This window comes from Heloderma suspectum, chromosome 1, assembly GCF_057233095.1.
Source record: "Heloderma suspectum isolate Gila_16-S chromosome 1, 16-S_ref, whole genome shotgun sequence".
Classification (NCBI taxonomy): Eukaryota; Metazoa; Chordata; class Lepidosauria; order Squamata; family Helodermatidae; genus Heloderma; species Heloderma suspectum.
The window spans coordinates 239,576,574-239,602,176 of NC_139458.1; the positions used below are offsets into that span (position 1 = coordinate 239,576,574).

General features: G+C 42.3%; 1 protein-coding gene across 2 annotated transcripts in view; it reads right to left on the reverse strand.

The window, feature by feature from the left end:
• The window catches only part of KPNA3 (karyopherin subunit alpha 3), an 86,535-nt gene that overhangs the window by 39,064 nt on the left and 21,868 nt on the right, over positions 1–25,603 (reverse strand). For both annotated transcript variants that reach the window (XM_084821501.1, XM_084821490.1), the window contains exons 3-9: positions 7,733–7,822; positions 7,472–7,501; positions 7,331–7,383; positions 7,149–7,244; positions 3,012–3,097; positions 507–593; positions 8–177 (exon numbers count right to left, since the gene is read on the reverse strand). In XM_084821501.1, coding sequence (XP_084677627.1) covers positions 8–177; positions 507–593; positions 3,012–3,097; positions 7,149–7,244; positions 7,331–7,383; positions 7,472–7,501; positions 7,733–7,822 — 612 coding nt within the window. The remainder of the gene's footprint in view (positions 1–7; positions 178–506; positions 594–3,011; positions 3,098–7,148; positions 7,245–7,330; positions 7,384–7,471; positions 7,502–7,732; positions 7,823–25,603) is intronic.

Below are 25,603 nucleotides of genomic sequence, written 5' to 3' on the forward strand. Positions count from 1 at the left end.
TATTTACCTCCTGAACTGTTTCCATAGGTGGTGGGGGATCCTTATTCCTGCAGAGATTTACAATGACCCATGTGACGTTCCGGAGGAAAGTGATGGGAATGGAGGGGTTGATGAAGGATAGAAGAGGTTTGACAACTCCCAGTGATATGACATAATCTCTACACTGAGGACCATCACCTACAGAGATGAAAATTTTAAAAAAATTATATTCATAATGGATAAATCTTGAAATGTATGCAGTGGCTTATGTTTGGACATTGATGTTCTATGTTTCCTCATTAGTAACCATTTACCTCTACACAAAAAATCTATTCAATGAAAATTTGAGGAACATAATTTATCCTATATTTCCAAAATAAAAGTATTTTCTTATTTAAATCTATTGCACCAGTTAGAGAACTTGGAGGAAACATAGCCTTATGGGGTAATGCCAATGTATAAGATTAGATTTTAGAGCCTTCAATGCCTGTGAAATAATTTTTTTTAGAAATACAGTTGACACTTACCAATAATATTCCCAAGAGCCCAAACAGCTTGTTCACAAACATTTTGATGTGGTGAATGGAGCAGTCTTAAGAAGAGAGGGACTGCATCTGTAACAGCAGTACACTGGACTCACTTAAGTGAAATATGACAGCCATAAAAAGTGTTGTATTTTCTTACTTATCAGAACATATGTAATACCATAACTATTTGTTAATGAGATTTCAGGAAATTCCACTGGTATTAACTGAAAATTAATTAGAAATGTGTTTTTGCATAATTAGTTTTTAAGGAGGGAGCAAGAGGGAAAAGGATATTGACATTTACACTCTGAAATGAAAATTTAAAATAAGATCCAGGTTTCATTCACCAACAAGGAGGTTTCATTCATCATCTAGGAAGGTAAGTGCCTTCTCATAATACAAAGAACAATTACTTTAATGAAGAGAGTATATTTTGCCAAAGGCCTTATGTTGAATAGTCCCTTCCCAACATTCTCTCCTTGCATGACACAGGAGAGCGTGAAAAACAATGCAAAAGTTCCCTGTCTTCCTGACAAATGAAGACCTAAGTTTGGGAGTGGGAATGAAAGTGTTTCAGATTATTTATGGCCACCTTCCAAAATCAGCTTTCGCTGGAAACACATAGCCCGCACCCACCTGGAACTTGTTTCAGACTCGCTACCTCCGTCTGCTAGATCCAGGGTGCAAGGATGGGAGCAATACCTTTCTATTGCTTCTCCATAGCCCAATCCGGGAGCTAATTTCAGGGAAAGCAAGGGTATATGTATATCACCATACTTGGAAGCCCATCTTCTTGGTTGGAGGATTACCAGATAAATTATTCCTACTCAGAATCTCTGCTAGGCTGCAGCTTTTGCTTTGATGTCTGAGGCATGTCTTGGTTTGCCAAAGCTGGTGTGACTCTACTTGTATCTTACCTATAAAAGTGGCCTCAATAATGAGACGATCTAGCCATCATTGATACCACTGCTATGGGTGGAGCTAGGCCTCCTTCTCCCAACTTGGCTCCATCTTGCGTTCTCCAGGATGGAAACGTATTATGGTGAGTGAGGTGGGGCAGAACAACAATGGGGGGGAGGGAAGGACTAAGGAGACAGATTCCCCCCGCCGCCCCAGAATTCCTTTACTCAATTCAAGCGTTATATCCCATTCTTGTATTTCAAGGTGGCTTACAGACCATATTAACATAATATGAAACCAATAAAACCACAAAAAACTATAAATGAAGATAAAATCCCCAATCCAGTTGGTATTAAAAAACCTGGGAAAATAAAAAGGTCTAGCGCTGACAATAAAGGTGGTGCCTTGTGAGACTCCCTTGGAAGAGTATTCCAGAGGGGCCATCATCACCAAAAACACTCTCTCTCCGGTTGCTACACACCTAATCTCAGAAGGCAGGACACTCAGAGAAAGGCCTTCAACACTGATCTCAATTCACAGGCATACTCATGTGCAAAAAGGTTATCTTTAACGTATTCACGTTCCAAATTGTCTAGGATGTCAAAAGCATAAGATTTGAATTGCACTTGGAAACAGATTGTCAGCCAGTGCAGTTGTTTAAGAACTGGCGTGATATGATTCTGTCAGCTAAACCCAGGTAGCAGCCCAGCAACTGTGTTTTGGACTAACTGAAGTTTCTGAGATGTTTTCGAAGGCAGTCCTATAAGCAACACATTGCAATAATTCAGGCTAGACATTATCAAAGTCTAGAGGCCTTATCCCTGTAAGGTGGGACTGCAGCTGGTGCACCATCCTCAGCTGGTAAAAGGCAAACTGTGCCACAGATGCCACTTGGACCTCCAGTGAAAACACTATCAGCACCCCCGACCATGAATCTGATGCTCTTGGAAGAGTGCAACCACATCCAGAACAGGTTGAATACCACCTTCCCAGTTCAGTAAACCACCCATTAACAGAACCTCTGTCTTGTTGAGCTTCCTTCTTACTGGCATTACCTGCACTGATGAGTAGCCAGAGTGAGTGTGGAGTCTAGCAGTTGCTCCCAGAAACCACACCATACTCTTCACCCACCCATATGCAAGTGGGAAGTGAAGGATTCCCCACATCACAACCTAACTATTTTCTCCCTGGAGCTGCTCTTACTCTGCTCCAGTTTAGCCCAGCACAGACAAGCAGCAGCTAGGGACTGTACCCAATACTCTGCTTGCATCCTAAGACGGCAGCTACTATGAGGGATCTCCAACACCTGATGCCTTTTTTAACTTCTCAAAGATTAACTATTGCTCCCTTCATCCAATTACCAAAAAAGGCAGCAGAGAGCTCAATTTAACACATTCCCATATTATGAGGGTAACCTGTAAACAGGCTCTCAATGTTACTTACCTGGAGAAAGCAACATGCTTACAAAACAAGCATCTTATACCTCAGAAAATCTTTGTAATTCTTTCTTTTTTAAAACAAATATGCCAAATGAAGAAGTCATATGCATATCTTCACCTACAAATAAGCACCCACTCCCAAAGTTAAAGCTCTTAGAAAACTTACTAGACTGTACAACAGCTTGAGTCTGTACAGAAGTGCCTGATGCTATGTTAGTCAGGGCCCATGCGGCTTCAAACTGTAAGGAAGGACTGTTAAGAAACAGAAAACACTACAGTAGCAGTAATATTTGCACCACAAAATATGCCAGCACAGAGGAAGTACATGCTGAAATCCTACTGAAACATTAATTCAGTATTCTGTAATAAAATTCCATTATGTCTTTCTACCCCTTATGTCTGCTGCTACAACTTCCTTGAAAAGTAAGTACCAAATGTAATTCAACCTTTATTATTGTTTCTGAAAAAATTGAGATGTCAACTGTTCTACACACTTCTATCAGGACTTTTTGCAAAACATCAATATATATAGAATTTCTAGCATGAAGATTTCTTAGACAGCTGCCTCTTGCCTCCCGAGATTTTCCTAACATAGGATAACAGAATGGCAGAATACATTCACGTTAGACCTCTAAAGCTATTCATTTAAGACACAGCCAGATAGAAGGAAATAGAGAATCCTGAATCTAGGCAAACTAAGCAAGTGGGAGAACCCTAGAGACTGTAAAATCTACTGAGCTATAGAAATTAACTTTCACAAAAACTTATTTGATAGCTAGTGGGATCCTGTTGCCAGAGAGCTGGAATCTGGTTCAGCTGTGTGTTCAGGAGCCATTTTGAACAGCACTATCTGCCTCAGTTATAGTGCCCTACCCCAGAGTTGTCTTAAAGATAATGAAGTATTCTGCAAATTGGAAGGCTACAGAAAATGCTTATCATGTATACACAGACCACGATGCAAAGTAATATCATGGAACTTGCATAGATGAAAACATTCTCAATAATAATTTGTATCTTCTACTCCTGTATTTGAAATTTTTAACAATCGTAGGTTTCTGTGAAGAATTATTTCACTAGTAAAAAGATTAACATGGCTATGTAATTCAGAAATGACTCTGATATAATTTCATCCAATGATGATGTCAAATGTATATTCTTAATGATGTCTAATGTATAATGTACAGTTGAGACTTCCTGCAGGTTACCTCTAGTACAGGAAAGATACAATTGGTGCTATTTACCAATAAAGATTGGTGCTATTACCAATAAGGTGCTATTTAATAGTTAGTCTCATGACACATTTCAGCCATCTTCATAAGGAAATCTATAGAATCAATATTAAAAATGTAATGTAACCATATCATTCATAATTCAAATAACTAAATTCATAACTGAAATTTTCAATATTGTTTAAAATCTGTACAAACACGTACTATTCCCTTTATAGAAATAGCCAAAATGCATCACGGTTTACCTACTAAAATATAATAGCATCATATCAGTCTTGTCTCATTCTCAGTTCATTTTTTTTCATTCATTATCTCTGCAACAGAACTGCATGACTTGTGACCCACCAAACAAATTGCTGCACAGCAGCCATGTATAAAAGCTTACATTTTTCAAGTTTTGGTTGCCTGATTTATAATAAGGGCATTTTTAATATACATTCCTGTTCTTCAACGTGTCTGGAAGACAGCATCTATCCCTAGTAAAGTACATTCTACTAATCTAAAGACAGGACCAGCTTCTGATTTCAAGCTTCCCAAACCAAATTATATAAAGCAGGAGTGCAGAACCTCAGGCTTGGTGGTCAAATCTGGCCCACTAGGGTCCCCAGGTAGCTATGCACCCTTCCCCCGACCACCTATCATTTGGTGGCTTCTTGGCTTTTCTTCAGCCCCCCCCCCCTCTTCTAAAAGCTGGAAATGTCTCTCCTATGGCTTAGTTACTAGCAGTAAGAGCTTTATGCTAAAATATGTTGGTATTCTGGCCCCTCCCCTTTCACCTTCAGGCCCATGCACCACTGGAATGTGGCCCCTGAGACTGTCTCCAAAATGGAATTTAGCCTTCAGGCTGAAAGGGTTCAATACCCTGGTATAAAGCATACGCTCTCAACTTCTATAACAGAACTTAACTCAATGTACTTAGCATACAACTGTGAAGAACATCTGCAGAGACATGCAAGAGAAAGAGACAGTACATGTTATTCCTGTGAGGCCCTACCAATATTTCCCACATGTACATAATACTGTGGCCCAAATGAAAACACTTCAAGGGTGCAAAGACTGACCTCTTGGCACATCGAAGAACAGGAATTTATGTGAAGAAAAAATTCCTTTTGTCTTCCCCAGATGATCTGGAAACTTCAGTTTGGTATAGAACATGGCTGCATCTCTCTCAACATACTCTACCTGTTTTGCATCAGCTGCATTGTTTCCAGGCCAAATTCAAGGCTCTGGGTTTGAACCTTAAAGCCATAAAAGGCTTGGGAACCTAAAGGACCATCTGCCCTTACATGAGCCCATTCACTAATTATGGTCTGGTCAGCATGCCCTGCTGCAATTCGGTCTCTGCATCAGATCAGAACAGCAGCAGCAAGAAGCAAGGCTTTTATTGCCGTAGCCCTGAGACTTTGGAATACGCTGCCTGAAGATGTGACAAAGTTCTTATCCCTCTTAGGATTTCACAAATGGTACAAGACTTTATTACAATTGGCTTTTAGTTTATTTTGACAACTAAGTATATTTAATGTTTTTATTTTTATATATATATTTATGATTTACAACCATTTTTATCTTGTTTTGTAGCTACTTTGTTAACTGCCATTCCATCAGGCTGCAGCAGGGGAAGCAGGGTCATTCCATTAGCTGGGATGGAAGATCAGCTTCACTGAGTTCCTCTTCTCCTTTAACCATTTCCATTCCAGCTGGTCATTATAAGAAGTACCACTTAACTTTAAGAATTGGTGTCTGTGTTTGCTTTTTCCTTTTCCCTCTCCATCCTTTTTTTCCTTTTGTGTCTTTTAGATTTTAAGCCCATGGGCAGGGATTGTTTTGTTTTATTGATTCTATTTAAGCTCTTCTGGGAGACTTTTCAGCTGAAGAGCAGGATAAAAATGCTTTAAATAAATATATGTTTAAAATAAATACAAGCACTGCACCCAAAGGCTGCATGTGCTGAAACCCAGAGGCCTACCTTAAGAGTATTTGGTGAAAGTGTGAACCAAAGGCTACATGGCAGCTTTACATATTTCCTCTACAGAGATTCTACCCCAGAAGACTGTAGGTGTTACTGCTCTCCCTACAGAGGGACCAGAAACATTGTGATGGAAAAACCTTCCCAACTGCCATATATCTAGTACTAATACATTCCTGGAGACACCTAGCAAGAAGTCCATATCACACCTTTTTTTAGCTGTGCTGCTTCCTCCTGGCAGAGAACAGTGAGAGGAGTAAGCATCATTTGGCTGAATAGGTCCAATAGGTGACAGAGTCTATGGTGCGCCTACTCCTGGCTGTAGGGTGAGGAGTGACATCAATCTACAATCAGGGGAACCTAGCTATGGTCATTTCTCCCCCAGGCAGGGGAGGGGTGAAGGGGGAAAATGCTCCACAGCTATCTGTGAGAACCTGAAGCCAGACCAGATGATCTTGGCCCTGGGGAAGACACTGGTTTTATTTATCTGCCCCCCCCCCCCCATCACCACCAAATCACACACACACAAATTTACTCCTTGATTTGGGAAGTGTGTAGTCAGGAGAAAGGAGTGGTGCCCTTCAAGGACAAGGAATGAATTGCAGAAATGTAGGCGCTCAATGGACTCTTAAGAGAGAGAAAAAAGGCTTTCTGCTCCAATTACAGGTCTGGGAAGCCTTTGCCCATAGTGGAATCAGAAGACAGTCTTATTTTTTTGCTGTGGAAACTGCCCTCTAGGTAGGAGTGGAAAGAATGGACAGACAGGAGGGTTGTTAAGCACTGAGGAGGCCACGATATATAGACTGTGCGTTGTGTCTCATCTGGAGGGCACAACTTGTGCAAGCTCTTCTAGAATGATTATGTACTGCATGAAATACCCAGGACAGTTGGTGCTACCTTGCAAGTTTGATAGAGCTTCTCAGCCACATCATTAACATAAAGTTCAGCACTATTTGAAGCATACTGAAGGCTAAATAAGATCAAAATTACATTAGAAACACTTATGCAGAAAAATGCAATTTAACTGCACTGCTTCAGCTCATAACAGATTTTGAAGGATATCTTTAGTTTAGACAATAACTATTGAGAAAAAAGAACCATTACTTACTTATCATCCCTTTCTAGACATTTAACCAATATTGGTAAAATTCCAGATTTTATTAGGTCATCAATAGGGGGATTTCTGTCACTTGATAATAGCTTTCTGTAAAATTAAAATAAAACTGGTGAATAAAATAAAAAGCAATTCTTAGCACTTTATCTTCCCAATAAATGTAAATAAATGCCTACCTTGCAGCTTGGACAGCACTTAGCTGGATAATAGGGTTATCACTTGTAGCATTCTGCAGCAACACACAGACTTTAGAAAGTTAAAACGTCAACTGTTAAATAAGCCCAACTGAAGGAATAATACACTGTTTAGCAACTTACCTGCAATATAGCTTCTAGTGTTACATTTTGCTTCAAAAAGAACAAAAGAAAAATTGTTTAGTTCAATTCTTATTAAATATCAAGTATTCTCAGCAAAATAAGGAACAGGTCATGTATTTTAAATAATGATGCTATCTCCTATCAGAACTCAGTTTGCTTTTTCTACAAATGCTAAATACATTTAATTGAATATAAGGTTCAAATGGCAGAAGCCAAAAGCTTGCAGTTATAGTAAGGGTTTCCCTTAATTGAGAAACTTACTGCTTTGAAATCAGCATCAACATCTGAATCTTCTAAACTTTCTTCTTGGGGCACATTTCTTTTTTTCAAAAGATGTTCATCTCTTTTGTTCTGAAAAGATTCAAAATAGTAAGCCTTAACACTTTTTAATGTTGACTAATCCTTAAAAGTAGGTTTTTTTAATTGCAATTTTAACAGAAGCTAAAAAGAGAAAGGGGGGAACAACAACACCAAAATAACATAGCAAAAAAGAAAAGCATATCCTTTCACAATAACCATTCACAACATCATCAATAAAAAAGAAAAAAAGGATTCAACACTTCAAATAGATATGTTAATATAAGCAACCCATATATCTAAATAAGCATCCAATGAAATTGGTGACCGTAGAATATATTATTGTTTTTGTTGTTATTGTTAACAATTCTATACTACCCTATATCATAAGCTCTCTGGGCGGTTTACAGAAGTTAAAACACTAAAATACAATACACAAAGTTTAAAAGCCATTTACCTAAAAGTACACAGACAATATACATAAACCACATATAACTAAAAACAACTTTGAACAGTCATTCATAACTAAAGACACATCCAGGACCGATTAAAGCTCATCATGTGCTGCCAAATGCCTAGGAAAAGAGATAGGTCTTAACCAGGCACCGAAAAGACACCAATGATGGCGCCAGGCAGACCTCATTGGGGAGGTCGTCCACAGATGGGGGGCCACCACTGAGGGAGGGAGGGAGGCCAAAGCAGAGAGAGAACTGTAAAAGGCCTTGCAAAGCTACTACCCAGCTTGCATGTGACTTCCAAGGAGGGCTTTGGGGGGCTTTATCAGCACCTCACGCATAGCTACTACAGTGGTGCAGTGCTGGGTCATGCCTTGCCACGCTGTGGGGGTGGGGAGTGGCAGTGGAGGTTCGGAGGGAGGCAGACTGGCTGGTTAGAATAGAGGAGCTCTGTAAAGACCCTGCAGAGCGTGTTGCTAGACTTATGCACAGCCTCCAGGGAGGGTTTTGAGGGATCTGAATGCCCTTTCTCTGCAGCGGGATCTGCAACAAAGGGCAATTAGAAAAGTGCTCCAAGCAACCAGCAGCAGACAGACAGACAGAGCTGAGGGAGAGAAAGAGAGCTCCTTGGAAGGCAAACTGGAGTATGGAGATCTACCCAGGGCTGGCCCAAGACATTTTGCTGCTGAGAGAAAGAACAAGATAGTAACCCTCCTCCACCTGTGTCAAGGAAGAGGCCTCAGGGGGCCAAAGGTGTGGTGGGAAAGAGTTAATTTTACTTTGCATTGTTTTAGATTGTGTTTTAGTGTTTTATGGTAGGAAGGATCCTGCAAGAAGATTTACAAGTCAGACCACCTGGAGGGAGGAAGAGATGTGGGCATGCCAAGATCGAAGGTGCTAGGACGAGTCCTTATCAGGGACTCAAGGTCATAAACCAGCTTGGTGTGCCAAGGGGCCAGCACAGCTGGAGAAGTATGAAAAACCCAGCTCATCCTCCCTAAGAGGAAGGGGGAGATGCAAGAGCAAGGAGCTGAGTTTGGAATAGGATAAAAAGAGACCAGAAGCCATTCTTCTTTGTGCCTTTAACTTTTATTTGTCCTTTATCTTTTTCTGTTATGGTAACTACCATTCTTTCAAAATCTGTCCAGTTTCTGGTATCTTGCTGTATAATACACTGCTTTCTAATAAATGTTGATAATTGATACAATGTTAACCATGTAATGTTTGTATTCCTCAGTGGCGTCCTCCAGAAAGTCCTAGTTATAGGTGATGAATCTGTATAATAATGCATTAATCTACCCAACTGATTATCTTTTAAAGTCTTTTTTTATCATTCTCTCTTTTAGATGAAAGTCTGGATAACCACAAATTGGTATCAGTGGAGATATCCTAGGCATCAATAATTCCTTTCTATATCTTTAAATCTTTAATATAGCCATAATACTTGTATATTGTTGTTGTATGCCCTTTTAAATTTTTAATAGGGTTTCTGATGGTGTACTGTCCACCCTGCTGCTCAACAGTCTCCCTTCCTGAGCTAGCCAGGGTAATCTCGGGGTTGGTTTTGGAGACCCCTCGGCTTGTTGAGCTGGGGGATTTCAACATCCATGCTGAGGCTGCCCTGTTGGAAGTGTCCACCATGACAACCATGGGTCTCTCCTAAAAGGTATCTGGCCCCACCCATGCTTCTAGGCACACTCTGGACCTCGTTTTCTGTGCTGGATGGGGTAATAGTGATCTAAGAGTGGAGGAACTCTCTATAGCTCCATTGTCATGGACAGAACACTACTTGGTGGGGTTTAGATTTACTGGCACTCATAACCTCTGCAGGAGTGGAGGGCCAATTAAGATGGTCCACCCCAGGAGGCTGATGGATCAGAATGGTTTCCTGACGGCTCTTGGGGATTTTCCTGTTGCTCCAGAAGGCAATTCTGTCGAAGCCCTGGCCAATCTCTGGAATGAAGAAATGACCAGGGCCGTGGACACAATCGCTCCTGAAATGAGAGCCACACCAGCACCCTGGTTTTCTAGGGAGCTGGCGGCGATGAAACGAGTGAGAAGACGACTAGAGCGACACTGGCAGAAAACTCAGAGTGAATCCGATCAAACACGGGCTAGAGCCTATTTGAAGGCCTACTCTGTGGCAATACGGGCAGCAAAAAAATTTCAGCCACTATTGCGTCTGCAAACAGCCAACCAGCAGAGCTGTTTTGAGTGGTCAGGGGTCTTTTATATACCAGCCCGCAAGAGGATAATTTAAACCTCTTGATAGCCCGCTGTGAACAATCTGCTCAGCACTTTCCAGACAAAATTGCTCGGATCCACTCTGACTTGGACGCTATAGTTGATACAGACCCCGTGGATGTAACTTTGGCCCCTGCTTGTCCAAGTGTTATTGGATACTTTTCAATTTGTACAGCCTGAGGATGTGGACAGGATCTTGGAAGAGGTGAAAGCCACCACGTGTGTTCTAGATCCTTGCCCTTGCTGACTCACAAAAGCAGCCAGAGGTGGACTGGCCGAGTGGGTAAGTGGAGTGGTTAATGCCTCCCTTAGTCAAGGCAGAGTTCCAGCCTGTGTGAAGGAGGAAGTGGTGAAACCTCTGTTAAAAAAGCCTTCCCTGAACCCCACCTGGATAATTATCAGCCAGTCTCCAATATTCCATTTCTGGGCAAGGTATTGGAGCACGTGGTGGCCTCCCAACTCCAGGGATTCCTGGATGAGACAGATTGTCTAGATCCATTTCAATCTGGCTTCAGACCCAATCATGGGACAGAAACAGCTTTGGTCACCTTGACAGATGACGTATGCCAGGAACTAGACAGGGGGACTGTGTCCCTGTTGGTTCTGCTGGACCTCTCAGCAGCTTTCGATACTGCTGAGATACCATCGTCCATGGTATCCTTCTGGGCCACTTCGCTGGGATGGGACTTGGAGACACTGTTTTACAGTGGCTCCATTCCTTCTTGGAGGGGCGGGCCCAGAAGGTGGTGCTGGGGGACTTGTGTTCAGCAACCTGGCCATTGGCCTGTGGGGTTCCTCAGGGTTCTGCTTTGTCCCCCATGCTATTTAACATATACATGAAGCCATTGGGAGAAGTTGTCCAGAGTTTTGGGGTTCAGTGTCACCAGTATGCTGATGACACCCAACTCTACTTTTCCTTTCCATATAATTCCAAGGAAGCTGTTGTGGTGCTAAACCGGTGCCTGTCAGCAGTAATGGATTGGATGAGGGCAAACAATTTGAAGCTTAATCCAGACGAGACTGAGGTGCTCCTGGCCAGTCGAAAGGTAGATCAGGGAATAGGGATTAAGCTTGTGCTGGATGGGGTTACGCTCCCCCTGAAGACGCAGGTTTGCAGCTTGGATGTACTTCTGGATTCAGTGGTGGCCAGGAGTGCATTTGCACAGTTAAAGCTCGTGCGCCAGCTGCACCCGTTCCTTCAGATGTCTGACTTGGCCATAGTAACACATGCCTTAGTTACATCCCGTTTGGATTACTGTAACGCGCTCTACGTGGGGCTGCCTCTGAAGAGTGCTCGGAAACTTCAGCTGGTTCAAAGAGCGGATGCCAGACTGTCGACGGGGGCTGGCTACAGGGAGCATACAACTCCCCCGCTAAAACAGCTTCGCTGGCTCCCAGTCTGTTTCCAGACACAATTCAAAGTGCTGGTCATGTCCTATAAAGTCCTATACAGCTCAGGTCCAGGTTATCAGAAAGACCATATTCTCCCCTGCAAGCCTGCTCATGCCTTGAGATCTTCAGGGAAGGCCTTTCTCATAGTCCTGCCACCACCACAGGCTCACCTGGTGGGAACGTGGGAGAGGGCCTTCCTGGTGGCTGCTCCAAGGCTCTGGAACTCCCTTCCCAGAGTGGCGGGAGTGGCATCCTCCTTGCTATGTTTTCACAGGCACGTAAAAACTATTTAGTTCCAGCAGGACTCTGGGGATAGTTAGTCCGGACCTGTGAGAATATGATGGATTGATGCTATGGTTTATATTGTTTGTTGTCTTCCAATTTTGATATTTTATCAGTTTTTAATATTATTGATGATTTAATTATATTTTTAACTTTTGTGTATTTCTATTTATATGTTTTAACTGTACATTTTTTTAATGTTGTAAAGCTGCCTTGAGTCCCTGTATTGGGAAAAAGGTGGAATATAAATAAATATTATAATAATAATGCTTTTTTTTTAAATAAAGAGCAGTAATGTGAGATCTATATCTTGAAATAAGGCCTTTTCTATGTGAACTCAATGTTTCTCTTGCGAGCCATTAATTATAGACATGGAGGGAGAAATCCTATGGCTGCTAGTCAGCGGCTAGACGGTCACAGGATACGTCTGTTTCTGGGTACCGTCCTTCCCCCCGCTCCTGCACCGCCTCACCAGCAGCTCGGAACAGACCCGAGCTCCATGCTCGGAAGAGGAGCATGGAGCAGCGAAAACGGGGCGCTCTGGGGGCATTCTGGGGCAGGGAAGGCAGAAATGCCAGTACGACACATCCTATGTGTTGTCCAGCAGCAGCTTCCCTCACTCCGCCTTCCTGTGGCTAGACAGCTGAAATCGGCTGTCTAGCTGCAAATGCAGGATGGCCGAAGCGCCTATCCTGCCTTGCATTGGATAGGCGGTTGCCTCCAAGTTCGTAGGCAAGTACGTAGCCTATCCAAGTTCGTAGCCTATCCCCATAGGATTGCACCCTAAATGTGTAAGTTGATAGGATATAAATTTAACTGTGGTATTAATACCACAGTTAATAATACCACATAATATAAATTTAACTGTGGTATTCCCCATCCACCTTCCTCTATCCTTCTATATCTTATTCTAACTCAATAGTGACAAATTCATTTTATTCCATCTTTTAATATCAGCTATTGTTTGCTTCCAAATTCTTCCATAGTTTAATTGGAAGGATTTATTCATATTTTTTGTAATTTGGACTCTTAAATAGCAAAATTATTTGTGGACTAACGGAATTTTTAATTGGTTAGACATGTCCAATTCATCAGTTGGGGGTATGTTATAATATAGCAAATCCGATTTTGTATAATTAACTTTCACACCTGATACTTTCTGATAATGTTCTAATTCCTCTTTAATGGGCATTATGTCTATTTTGGGGTTTTCTAACATAAGTATAGTATCAGCATATAAATTTATTAAATGGGTTTGATATCTGATTGCCACTTTCTTAGTAATATAACTGTTTCTTAGATTATCTGCTAAAAATTCAATTACTAGATCAAATAATGGTGGAGATAAGGGACATCCCTGTTTAGTACTAGACTGAATATTAAAGGGGGATGTTTCCATATTATTAAATCTAATTGTTGCTGATGTTAGAGCATAAATTGTTTGTAAAATATGCGATAATTTTGGGCCAAATTTGTATACTTGTGAAGCATTTAATAGAAATTTTAAGTTTATACTATCAAATGCCTTATAGAGATCCAAGGCTAAAATTGCTAAAGGCTAAAATTGAAAAATTCAATTTTTTTGCAAAAGTGATTAAACTATGTAACTTTCTAACAGGATCCGCCACATACCTTTTTGGAATACATCCAAACTGGGCTGGGTGGATTATTTCACCTATCACTGTCTTTAGTCTGCCCATACAGTAGCAAAAAAATTTATAGTCCACATTTCATAATCAAATGGGCTGATATGAATCAGCAATTTCTGGAACCTTATCCAGTTTTAATAAAAGAGTTATCCTTGATTGTTTCAATGTATCCGGTAATTGTGTTCCTGGTGCTGGTCCATAATATTTGGTTAATATTTTCCCAATTTCATTTGCACAATAAGTTTTTCTCCCTTCCTCAGTTGTTAAAGCTATAATTCTATTACTATTTCCCCTTTTTTTAACCCTTTTTGCTAGCATTCTTGGTCCTTTCCCATCAAATTAGTAATATCTTTGTTTAACGTACTGCAGATCTACCACTGTTTTATCAATATCTACCAAATGTAGTTCCATTCTTTTCCTTTCCATTTTTTGTCTAATTGCTTGTGATCTAGTACATCTATATTGCGCTGTTAGGACTTCTACAGTTCTTTCTAATTCTAGATTGGTTTTTAGCATTATTCTGAATAACATTTCTTTAATATATTGTCCTCTTATTACAACTTTCATACAATCCCACCATATCCCATCTGAAGTGTCTTTACCATGATTTTCTCTAAAGTAATTTACTATCCCCTTCTGTATTCTACTTTTACATTCCTGTTGGGCTATTCCAGTAGGATGTACGAAGGTAGGCCTGACTAGGCCGCTTGAGTAGTTTGGTTCAAGCAACCAACCAAGGTGCCTGATGGCATTGGAAAACCATATGTGTGTTTGACAATGAGAAGGTAATTGTAAGTTGCTCATTATAGGCAAGAAATTATTTTTAAGGAGTAGCTTAGGACCTTAGAAGTAAGAGATAATAATGTAGCTGTACTGATAAGGCTGTTACTGAGTACTAATTAGTTTCTGAGCACGCATAGTGTGTTTTATTTGTTCTCCAAGTTTCAGTATGTATAAAGATACCCTGTTTTCTTTTTGAGGAGACTCAGCTCTTGGCTAACGCCCAAAGCTATGTGGTGCTGTCATAAATTTCTGACTGTTTAACCTAACCTGCCTTGGATATTTCCTTAACAATTTGGTGCCGTGACTCGGATCCCAAATGCTGAGGAGGATCGAACCAATTTGGACTGTCACTCATTGAACATCCCAGAAGCGCACACCAATGTAAGAGGCCTTTTGAAATCACTAAGTCTGGGACTCAATGTGGGGCTGCCCATGGAACAATTCTGCCTTGGCTAATGGGATACCGCCTTTAAAGAGACAGTCAGTACTTTAAGCACTTGGCAAGGTTTTTCTTTAGTGTTTGTTTTGGTTTTGGTTACAGAGCTCCGTGGGGATACGGCATCAGGTGAATGAGAGTTGCCTTGTGTGAGTTGAGGAAAAAAGACCAGGGCAAATTCTGAAACTCTAGGCCACTGCTCTGGGTCTCCGCTTGTCGTGAGGTTCGACGGCAGGGGTGCATGGTGGAAGAATAGCTGCTGGAACCTTGTGGGAGTGAGTTTTCCCCCCCTCCCTCCATGGTATAAGCCAGCTGTCAAAGCACCAGACCTCCCGAATAAGCCTTTCCTGAATGAACGGAGATTGCAGTGAGTGACCTGACCTTTCCTTCACTCCCTGCCATGGTATGAGTTCCCTGGATCATGATTGTGCCTCCAATTCAGTGAGAGTCAGTCTCTGACTGTACCTTGGAATTTGGCAGTGCCTTTCATTTCTCACAACTTGTGGAGACCTCCTGATTGTTTTCCTGTGTGCCCTTGTGTGAATTGAGAATGGGGTCGGGATCTTCAAAAGAGGCTCTGCCGTCCCCCAAAGGGGCGTACATGTACAATAATTTCAGATCTAAGACTTGCAATTTTTCGGATGAATGGAAATTTCTGACTGGGAATGACCCATCCAAACAATTTCCCTTGGTTGGGACTTTCAGTTTGGACAAAATTGTGCATTTAAGGAGAGCCTTGGAATCTCAGGAATCCAAGGTGGTACAGGGTCAATGGGATGCATGTTTTGATTGGTATGCAGAAGCTTCTAAAAGGATTTATGAGTCCTGGGAACAAAGTCTTAAAGACTCACAGAAAAAATGGAAAGGGCAACTGGCCACTTTAAAATTACAACGTGCACCTTTGACTAGTCCAACAGCCCCTCTGTTCTCCCAATTGCCAGCTGAAACAGTTTCTACTGAAAAAGACCCGCCACAAGAAGATATCAGAGAACCTGTTACAGGAACTCTGGGGGAAAGCGACCATGCTATACTGTTACAACCCCAACTGGGCTGACATTAATCAATTGCTCCATGTAATTGTGCCAAATGAGGTGTGAACCAGATTGCTTGTAAAAGCCAACTGGCTAGCCTGACCCCCACAAGCGTCTGACCGCAATGGAGCCGGCCAGAAGATTTTAGATGCCATAACAGAGGTTTGCCCAAAGTGAGCAGACTGGAGCAAGATTAATAACTGTAAACAAAATAAAGGAGAAGCTCCAGACAATTATATGGATAGACTGAAAGAAGTTTTTGAAAAACATTCTGGAATGCAAGATGCTTTTAATAATGCCCCAGAAGCTGTGGTGGCTGCTTTTGTTCAAGGGCTGCAACCTAAAATACAAGATCATCTTAAGACAATTTGTTTTGACTGGCAAACTAAGAGACCTAGTGATGTAGTTAGAGTTGCCAACCATTGTGCTGCCTGTCAGGTCAAAAAAAGAGAGCAAGACAAGACTAAATTGATGGCCCTTCAACTCCAGCATCTCAACTCCCAGAGGGGACGAGGGAGAGGCTGCGGCTGGAGTGGAAACAGAGGTGGGGGTGGGAGAGACAGGGGCCTGGGGGGATATGCCAGTCAGGCAAAGCCTAGTTGCTGTCATTTTTGTGGCCAGTGTGGTCTTTGGAAAAATGAGTGTCCCTCCTGAGCTGGCCAGTTGGCGATGGCACCCTACCTGCCTGGCTCTTACAACCCTCCTCCCATGCCTCCCTACATCCAGAGTCTATCCTATTCCGCTCCTGAGAACTGTCAAGCCTAGGACAGCCCTGGGAATGGTAACTTCATTGCTCCCTCTATTTCTGTTGACCAGTCTGATCCCTATGTAAACTGCTTAATTGATGGTAAATCTACAAAGTGCTTACTAGATACTGGAGCGAGTCGCTCTATTCTTTGTGCTAGTGATTTTCCCTCTGTTCCTCTTTCTACTGAAGTTATAAATGCTGTAGGAATTTCTAATCAAACTGTACCTTATCCTTTGTCTCTACTGCTGTCAATTTCTCTGGGACCTGTTTCTGACAGACATGCATTTTTGTGAAGCTCCTCTTTGCCTGTAAATCTCTTAGGGAAAGACCTTTTGTGTAAGCTCAATTGCGCCATCTACTGCTCAGCTGGTGGAGTGTACCTTGATGTTCCAATTGAAAATACAAACGAAGTCTTAGCCCTTCTTAGCAAAGAGCCTCAAGCCAAAGAAAACTAATTCGGTCCCAGTTTCTCAAATGCAGCAAGAAATTCTGAATCAAGTGCCTTCTCACCTTTGGTCAGTTCATGCCAATGAAGTGGGGCACATCCATTCAGCTGAGCCAGTAAAAATAAAAATCAACAAAGGGAAACCTCTCCCATGTATATCTCAATACCTTCTCAGTCTGGAAGCAGAAGAAGGCATCCGCCCTGTCATTTCTTCTCTTCTCCAACAAGGGGTCCTTATCCCTACCCCTTAGCCCATGCAACACCCCTATTCTTCCCATTCGAAAACCAGGGGGGAAAAACCATTGGCGTTTTGTGCAAGACCTCCGGTCCATCAATTCAATTGTTCTTCTGGCTTTTCCTATTGTCCCAAACCCAGCTACCATTTTGTCTTGCATTCCACCTTCTGCTACTTACTTTACGGTTGTGGATCTCTGTTTTGCTTTTTTCCCCATACCTATACATCCTGACTCTCAATTTCTTTTCACCTTTTCGTACCAAGGATGTCAGCTGTCCTATACCACTTTACCAATGGGTTATACTGAGAGCCCCTCCCTCAAATCTTGAAAAAAGACTTAGATTCTGTAGTCTTTTCTCATGGTTCCACACTAATACAGTATTTAGATGACCTTTTGCTTGCATCACCTAACCTTGCAGCCTGCAAACATGATTCTCTAACTCTTCTTAAAGCACTTGCAGAGAAAGGCCATAAAGCCTCAAAAGAGAAACTCCAACTCTGTCAGCAGTGAGTGCAATATTTGGGGCATGACATTTTAGCGAGACAAAGACATCTGTCTGTGCTGCAGGTGGAAGCCACCCTCAAAGTCCCTCGACCTGTCTACATTTCACAGATGAGGACCTTTCTCGGCATGGCTGGCTATTGCCACCAGTGGATACTGAGCTATGCTGCAATTATCAAGCCTCTGCAAGACCTTACCTTACTAAACTTGACACTCCAGAGCCCCTCTCCTGGACTCCTGAAGCTGAAACTGCATTTACCACCCTTTCCTCAGCTCCCTCTCTTGGTCTTCCAGACTACTCTAAACCTTTCACTCTTTTCTGCCATGAGAGAGATGGCTTTGCACTTGGGGTTCTTACTCAGATGCATGGTGATAAACACCACCCTCTAGCTTACTACTCCTCTGCCTTGGATGCAGTGGCATCCGCCCTCCCTCCGTGTTTTCGGGCTATCGCAGCCACTGCTCTTTTAGTTGAAGCTGCAGAAAATCTTGGTCTCAGTTCCTCATTCAGTTCCAGCTCTGCTTTTGAAATCTAAAACTCAGCATCTCTCTAATGCCAGGCTCACCAAGTACGAACCTCTCCTGCTATCTGCCCCTCACATTACCCTCTCCCAATGCCCCACCCTGAACCCTGCTTCCTCTCTACCCTCTCCCGCTGATGGTGAACCTCATGACTGTTTGTTTGTCACCTCCACTGTCACCAAGCCTTGCTTGGACCTTTTTGATGTGCCTTTGCAAAATCCTGATATGGTTTTGTTTGTGGATGGCTCTTGTCAACGAGACAACTTAGGCCAACTTGTTTCTGGCTATGCTGTCTGTTCCTTTCATGCAATTTTAGAAAGCAACCCAATTCCTAACTGTTGGTCTGCTCAGGTTGCTGAGCTTTTTGCCTTAACATGTGCCTGTATTCTTGCCACTTCTAAATCTGTTACTATCTACACTGATTCAAGGTATGCTTTTGGTGTTGTTCATGACTATGGCCAACTGTGGAAACACCGGAGTATCCCGACCTCTTCTGGCTCCCCTATTAAGAATAGCCCCCATCTGCTGCCCTGTTAGATGCCCTCCTCTTACCTTCTTCTATTGCTGATGTAAAATGTGCTGCACACCAGACTACATACCATGATGAAGTTACTCGTAGAAATGCTTTGGCAGACTCTGCTGCCAAAGCTGTGGCCTTTCTATGCCCAGGGCTACTGCTGTATTTGTGTCCAAACCACCAGCTGCGTCCAACCCTCCTTCATTGGCTGAAGTAGCTGCTCTGCAAACTCAGGCACCTGATGCAGAAAAAGCTACATGGACGCAAGCTGGGTGCACTTTGCACCCTGACCAGATGTGGCATTCCCCAGACGGCCGCTTGGTGGCGCCCCTAGTCTTGCTCCCCTACCTTGCTTGCCTGGCCCACGGTGTGGCCCATGTGAGCAAAAGGGGGATGACTGAACTCATACAAAAATAGTGGTTTGCTCCCAGCTGCCTGACTATAGCCCAACACTGTTGTTAAACCTGCCCGATTTGTCTGGCCCACAATGTTGTGAAGCCTGTGAAGACAAAGCGAGCAGCACGTCCCCCACCCTGGGGACCTTTCGATAACATTCAAGTTGATTTTATTCAGATGAAGTAGGTTTGTGGTTACGAATATGTGCTTATAAGTGTGTGTACCTTCTCAGGATGGGTAGAAGCCTATCCATGTGCTAAAGCTGATACCGTTACAGTGAGTAAAAGACTGTTAAGAGAATTTATTCCAAGATTTAGGATGCCTTTGTCATTAAATTCCGACAGGGAGACACATTTTACTGGACAGATTGTGAAAGACATATGTAAGGCCCTGCAAATCCAACAGCATTTTCACTGTCCTCACTACCCCCAGTCAGCTGGGCTGGTGGAAAGGAAAACTGGAGTCTTAAAGAACAAACTTAGCCAAAATTTGTGCGGAAACTGGACTTAAATCGCCTGATGGCCTTGATGAGCATGCGTGCCACTTTGCACCAACAGACTGGACTTAGTCCCCATGAGATTCTTATGGGAAGACCTATGAGACTCACGTCTTCAGCACCTACTAGAGAACATCTTACTAACCTGCAGTTAAGTGATAGGACTGTGTTGAATTACTGCCAAGCATTAATGAAGTGTGTTAAAGACTTTCATTCACAGGTTTAAGAAGCGCTTCCAGATGTCTCTACAGTACAGTGCCACGACCTGCAGCCTGGAGATTGGGTCTATACCAAAGTCCATCAGAGGAAATCTTCCCTTGAGCCTTGCTAGAAAGGACTCCATCAGGTGCTGTTGACCACCCACACCGTCATGAAGCTGCAAGGACAGCCTACCTGGATCCACGCATCCCACTGCAAGAAAGTGTTGCCCCCTGGAGACGACATACCTCAGAACCAGACAACGCTGGATGTGCCCTAACACAGAGTTCAGCAATCCTTCGAGTCATTTTGGAGCCAAAAGAGAGGAACATCTCTGGTTGCCATCATGGTACTGGCTTGTTGCCCTTTTTCCTGCTATCATGTGTGACCTTCTTATACTTTCGGCACTTTGGCCTCTTCTGGATTACAAAATAGCCGCCTCTAAGGGACCAATAGTGAGCTAAGCACTTGCTGGCAAGGTGAGCATAAGCCTAGCCTTGAGCCCAACTCCTGTTAGTGAAGAAATACTTGTTTCAGCATCCACCAGGCGCGCATTTTCATGATGTGGCCCACCTGTATCCTGCTGCTGCTTGGCATCTTTTGTGGCCTGAAAGCAGAGAACACCTTCCTGAAAGTGATGGACCATGTTCAAATATGTGTATCCAGCTGCTGGATCTGCAGCCATGTGCCAGCCCATGCTCATGGAGGCATACCAATGATCCAAATCCCACTGAATAAGACTAAAATGGCTAAACCCAATTACCTAGATCTACCAGAAACATTCAACTGGCAAGATGTACAATGTAATAGGTCTAATTATGTGAAATTATCCTTTGATATTTTGGGCAAATATTGTTGGCAGTGTAATGGCAGCAGAGTTATGTTGGGATATAGCAGATGTGAGACAGATTTTAAAATCAATGGAGCATATTTTGTAAATAAGACCTGGATGAAAGATGCGAGCCCTTCCTTCATGGGTTATTACCAACAATGGAATGTTGTCCTCTCAATGCAACAAGCCGTTTACTGCCCTTGCAGGCCATTATTTTGTCTGTGGAAATAAAGCTTATAAGCATCTGCCTAGTGGGTAGAGTGGGAACTGCTATGTGGCAGCTGTGATACCTGCTTATAGAGTGCTCAAAACTCTGCCCAAAGGCAAGTTTCGCAATATGAGAGGAATCACAGAAACCCAAGGGCTCTTTGGAACCTGGTTTCCAATGTATGGCGCCTCTAAAGCAATGAGAGAAATACAAAAACTATCTGCCATGCTTGAAGAAGTATCCAGTTCCACGGCCTTAGGATTTTAAGGCATTAACACCGAACTTGGCAGCATAAGACAAATGGTTTTACAGAACAGGATGGCTTTAGATTTTATCTTGACCAGCAAAGGTGGAGTATGTGCCTTAATTGGGAAAGAATGTTGTGTGTACATTCCTGATAAAACAAAAGATATATTAGATCAAGCTGCTCACATTCGAAAAGTAGCAGCCCAGCTACATCGAGAAGACCAGTGGTCTAGCTGGTCTTGGTTTGGATCCAGCCTTGGAAGCTGGAGAGCAAAAATATTGCAAATTATCATGCTTATTATTGGTATCATGGTTGTTTGTATTGTTGTATTCCATGTAATCATTGCCTTGATCAAATGTTGCATTAAATCTACTACTAAATTTATACATGAAGCTGAACCGCACCAGATGGTCAGTAGACTGCAAAGAGAGATGTGGAAAGAGGAGAAGGAGAGAGATAAAGAGAATGAATGACTGATGACAATACAAACATAGAAGGTGAGCTTGATAAGCTCAAAAGGGGTGTGTGTGTGTGTGTGTGTGTGTGTGTGAAGGTAGGCCTGACTAGGCCGCTTGAGTAGTTTGGTTCAAGCAACCAACCAAGGTGCCTGATGGAATTGGAAAACCGTATGTGTTTGACAATGAGAAGGTAATTGTAAGTTGCTCATTATAGGCAGGAAATTCTTTTTAAGGAGTAGCTTAGGACCTTAGAAGTAAGAAATAATAATGTAGCTGTACTGATAAGGCTGATACTGAGTACTAATTGGTTTCTGAGCACGCATAGTGTGTTTTATTTGTTCTCCAAGTTTCAGTATGTATAAAGATACCCTGTTTTCTTTTTGAGGAGACTCCCACAGCTGTGTGGTGCTGTCATAAATTTCTGACTGTTTAACCTAACCTGCCTTGGATATTTCCTTAACAGGTGTTACCGCCATATTGGTATTGTTTTTTTCCCTAGCACACATTGCTATCTCCAGGCACACTGGGGCATGGTCAGATATGTTTATTTGGCCTATGTCTATTTTGACTATCTATGGCAATAGACCCTTTATCGTATCAAGCCTCGAGAATGAACCAAGGGGTCATCAGTACAATGAATGTGTATAGTCTTCAGGATGCAGTTCTACCCATGTTTCATGAAGTTCATGTTCTTGTAATATTTTCATACATTTCATTACTTGCTTGTAACGTTGAGATTTCTTTCTCATTTGTTTAATGGTGTTTCCTGCTATGAGTACTGCTGCCCCTTGTAAATTCCAACTGATATCCTCTCCTATCAACAATTCTGTTTCTGTAAATTTAAAACATAATTCTCTTAGGATTCTGTCTAAAAAAAGTTAGTTGGTTTGTGTTTGGGCTATATATTGTCACTAATGTAATTTTTGTGAGTCCATTCAAAATTCCTTCCACAAAATTAATCTTCCTTCCTTATCTTTCACTATTTTGTCTTTTTTAAATCAATTTCAATCTTGATTAAAATTGCCACCCATTCATTCATTCATTTATTTATTTATTAAATTTATTGACCGCCCATCTGGCTGGTCACCCTTTAGCTAAAGATTCTTTAGCTATAAATCCCCCCCCCCATTGCTTACTATTAAATATACCATCCTTTTCCGTTGCCTTATGTGTTGTGATAACATCATTATTTTTGGCTTCACAACCTTAATCAATTTAAACATCCTGGACCTTTTCATGGTACTGCCTATCCCTTTATGTTGAATGAAACTGTTTTTAAATCAGCCATATGAATTGCATAACTTTTAGAACATTTTTTCCTTTCTCAGGTTTCTTTTTTAATGTCTTTTCTGGTGAAATTCTCCTGTCAGCTGGAAAAAAACTTCCCCTTTTCCCAACTAAACTAAATTTAATCATTAGATTAATAATTAAACCTGCCGCAACCCCCCCCCCCCCAACACATAACAAAGATGCAAAAAAAATCCAAGTTGCCCCTCAGGAGCGCACTGAGCACCTTCCCACAAAATGTAAACTTCTTAAATTAAAATAAAAACATCCAAACAAAAGAGAGAGAAAATAAAAATCAAAAAGAGTTACTTCTATTAAATGTATAAATGGTGAGGCAGATAGTTCAGATCTATTCCTAGCACAGATCTGACCACATGAGACTGGAGCACTGGGCAGAAAACAACAGCATGAAATTTAATAGGGAGAAATGCCAAGTTCTGCACCTGAAAAAAGAAATCAAAGGCACAGTTACAAGATGGGGGATACGTGGCTCAACCACACTAAAGAAGGATCTTGGAACTGTTGTAGATCACAAGCTGAAGATGAGCCAACAATGTGATGTGGCTGCAAAAAAGGAAAATGCTATTTGGGGCTGCATTAATAGAAGCAGAGCTTCCAAATCCCGGGAAGTACTAGTCCCCCTCTAATCAGAGTTAGGCCTCATCTGGAGTGCTGTGTCCAGTTCTGGGCACCGCACTTTAAGAGGATGCAGGCTGAACATCAGGAAAAACTTTCTGACTGTTAGAGCAATATGACAATGGAACCAATTACCTAGGGAGGTGGTGGGCTCTCCCACACTGGAGGCATTCAAGATGAGGCTGGACAGCCATCTGTCAGGGATGATATGACTTGGGTTCCTGCACAGAGCAGGGTGTTGGACTTGATGGTCTTGTAGGCCCCTTCCAACCCTACTATTCCATGATTCTATGAGAGAAAAGTCCCTCCAGCCCTTTATTTAAAGAAACTGGTAAAATCCCAAACCTTTTACCAAGAACTGCTTTACATTACTATCATTTTCGCCATCCTAGAATTCAAAAAGTCCATTTTAGCTCATGTATATTAAAATTAGATTAACTATAACTTTCAGTAATCAAAGTCCTTCTGGCTCATCTCTTTCGGTATGATAATGCTCTAAGTGAATGGAATGAAGTGCCTGCTGTTGCCTTTCTTCCTCTATTTTTGGGCTTATCAAGTTGTTTTCTTTGAACCAACTCCCAGCTGTCCTCATCATCAGATTCACCACTGTCTCCTTCTTTTTAAAAATTCTCTAGTAAAAGTCCTTCAGGGAGATTAAGACGCAGGGTTTAATTGTACAGCTTCCTTTTTTGTTGTCACAACGTGAGTGACCCCTTTATAAGGGACCACTAATTTGAATGGAAAGCCCCATGAGTAACAGATCCCTGCTTCTTGTAATTGCAGAGTAAAGGGATGTAGCTCTGTGCACATTTGTAGTGTTTCTGGGGCTAAGTCCTGTAATATCGTAACAGGTACGCCTTGGCATTCTATTGCTTTTAATCCCCTCAACTTTTTCATTAGTGTTTCTTTTTTATTATTGCAACCAAAATATACGATTATATCCTATGGTGTATTTGCCTTCTTTGGTCCTCACGCATGATGGGTTCTTTCTAAATCCTCAGAGTCAATGAGAAACTCAGGAAAGAGTGAAGTCAGCCATTTTGCCACAAATAATTCTGTATTGTTTTCTTCCATATCCTCAACTTTTGCAAATGGCGCAAGACTCGACGTGAAGATGACCAAGCACGCTCTAGAGTGCATAATCGTGCCTATTGCATGGCAGTGCGGGTAGCAAAGAAGGTTTATTTTGCTGCCTCCATTGCGTCCTCAAGTAGCCGTCCAGCGGAGCTCTTCGCGGTGGTCGGGTGGTTGTTAACATCTTCCCCAGTAAATGGGGCCCTGGCCCGTCGACGACCCACTGTGACCTTTTTGCATCGCACTTTGAGGACAAAATCGCTTGTCTCCGCAGTGACCTTGATGCTGAGGAAAGAGCACCTCTTTCTCTTTGCAGTATGTTTTAAAGCCTGTCCACAGCAAAGTTGGTTCCCTGACTGAGACACCAGCTGAGGAAGCTCTCTTCCAGCTGGTGCCTTGGCTGGGCAGCTTCACCAGCCCATGCATTCCCCCACTGGGGAAGATGCAGTGTGGGCAAAACTAGTGGGGAGAGGAATCCCCACTGTTATCTCTCATGACTGATCACTGATCAGAGAAAACAGCAGGGATTCCCCTTGTTGCTCACCTTCAGGAGGTGGGGTTCTAGGAGGGGACTCACCCAAGGCCCTGTAGACTGGCCTGGTAGGCCAAATTGGTCCCCGGGTCAGAGGTTCCCCATTCCTGTCTTAATGCCTTGCTACTTCAAATAGCTGATTCAGAAACTTGACCACAAGTAAGACAAAAGCATAGTGGCTCAAATAATGTAAATACAGTGTGATGTTTAGGTCCCCAATTAAAAACAAC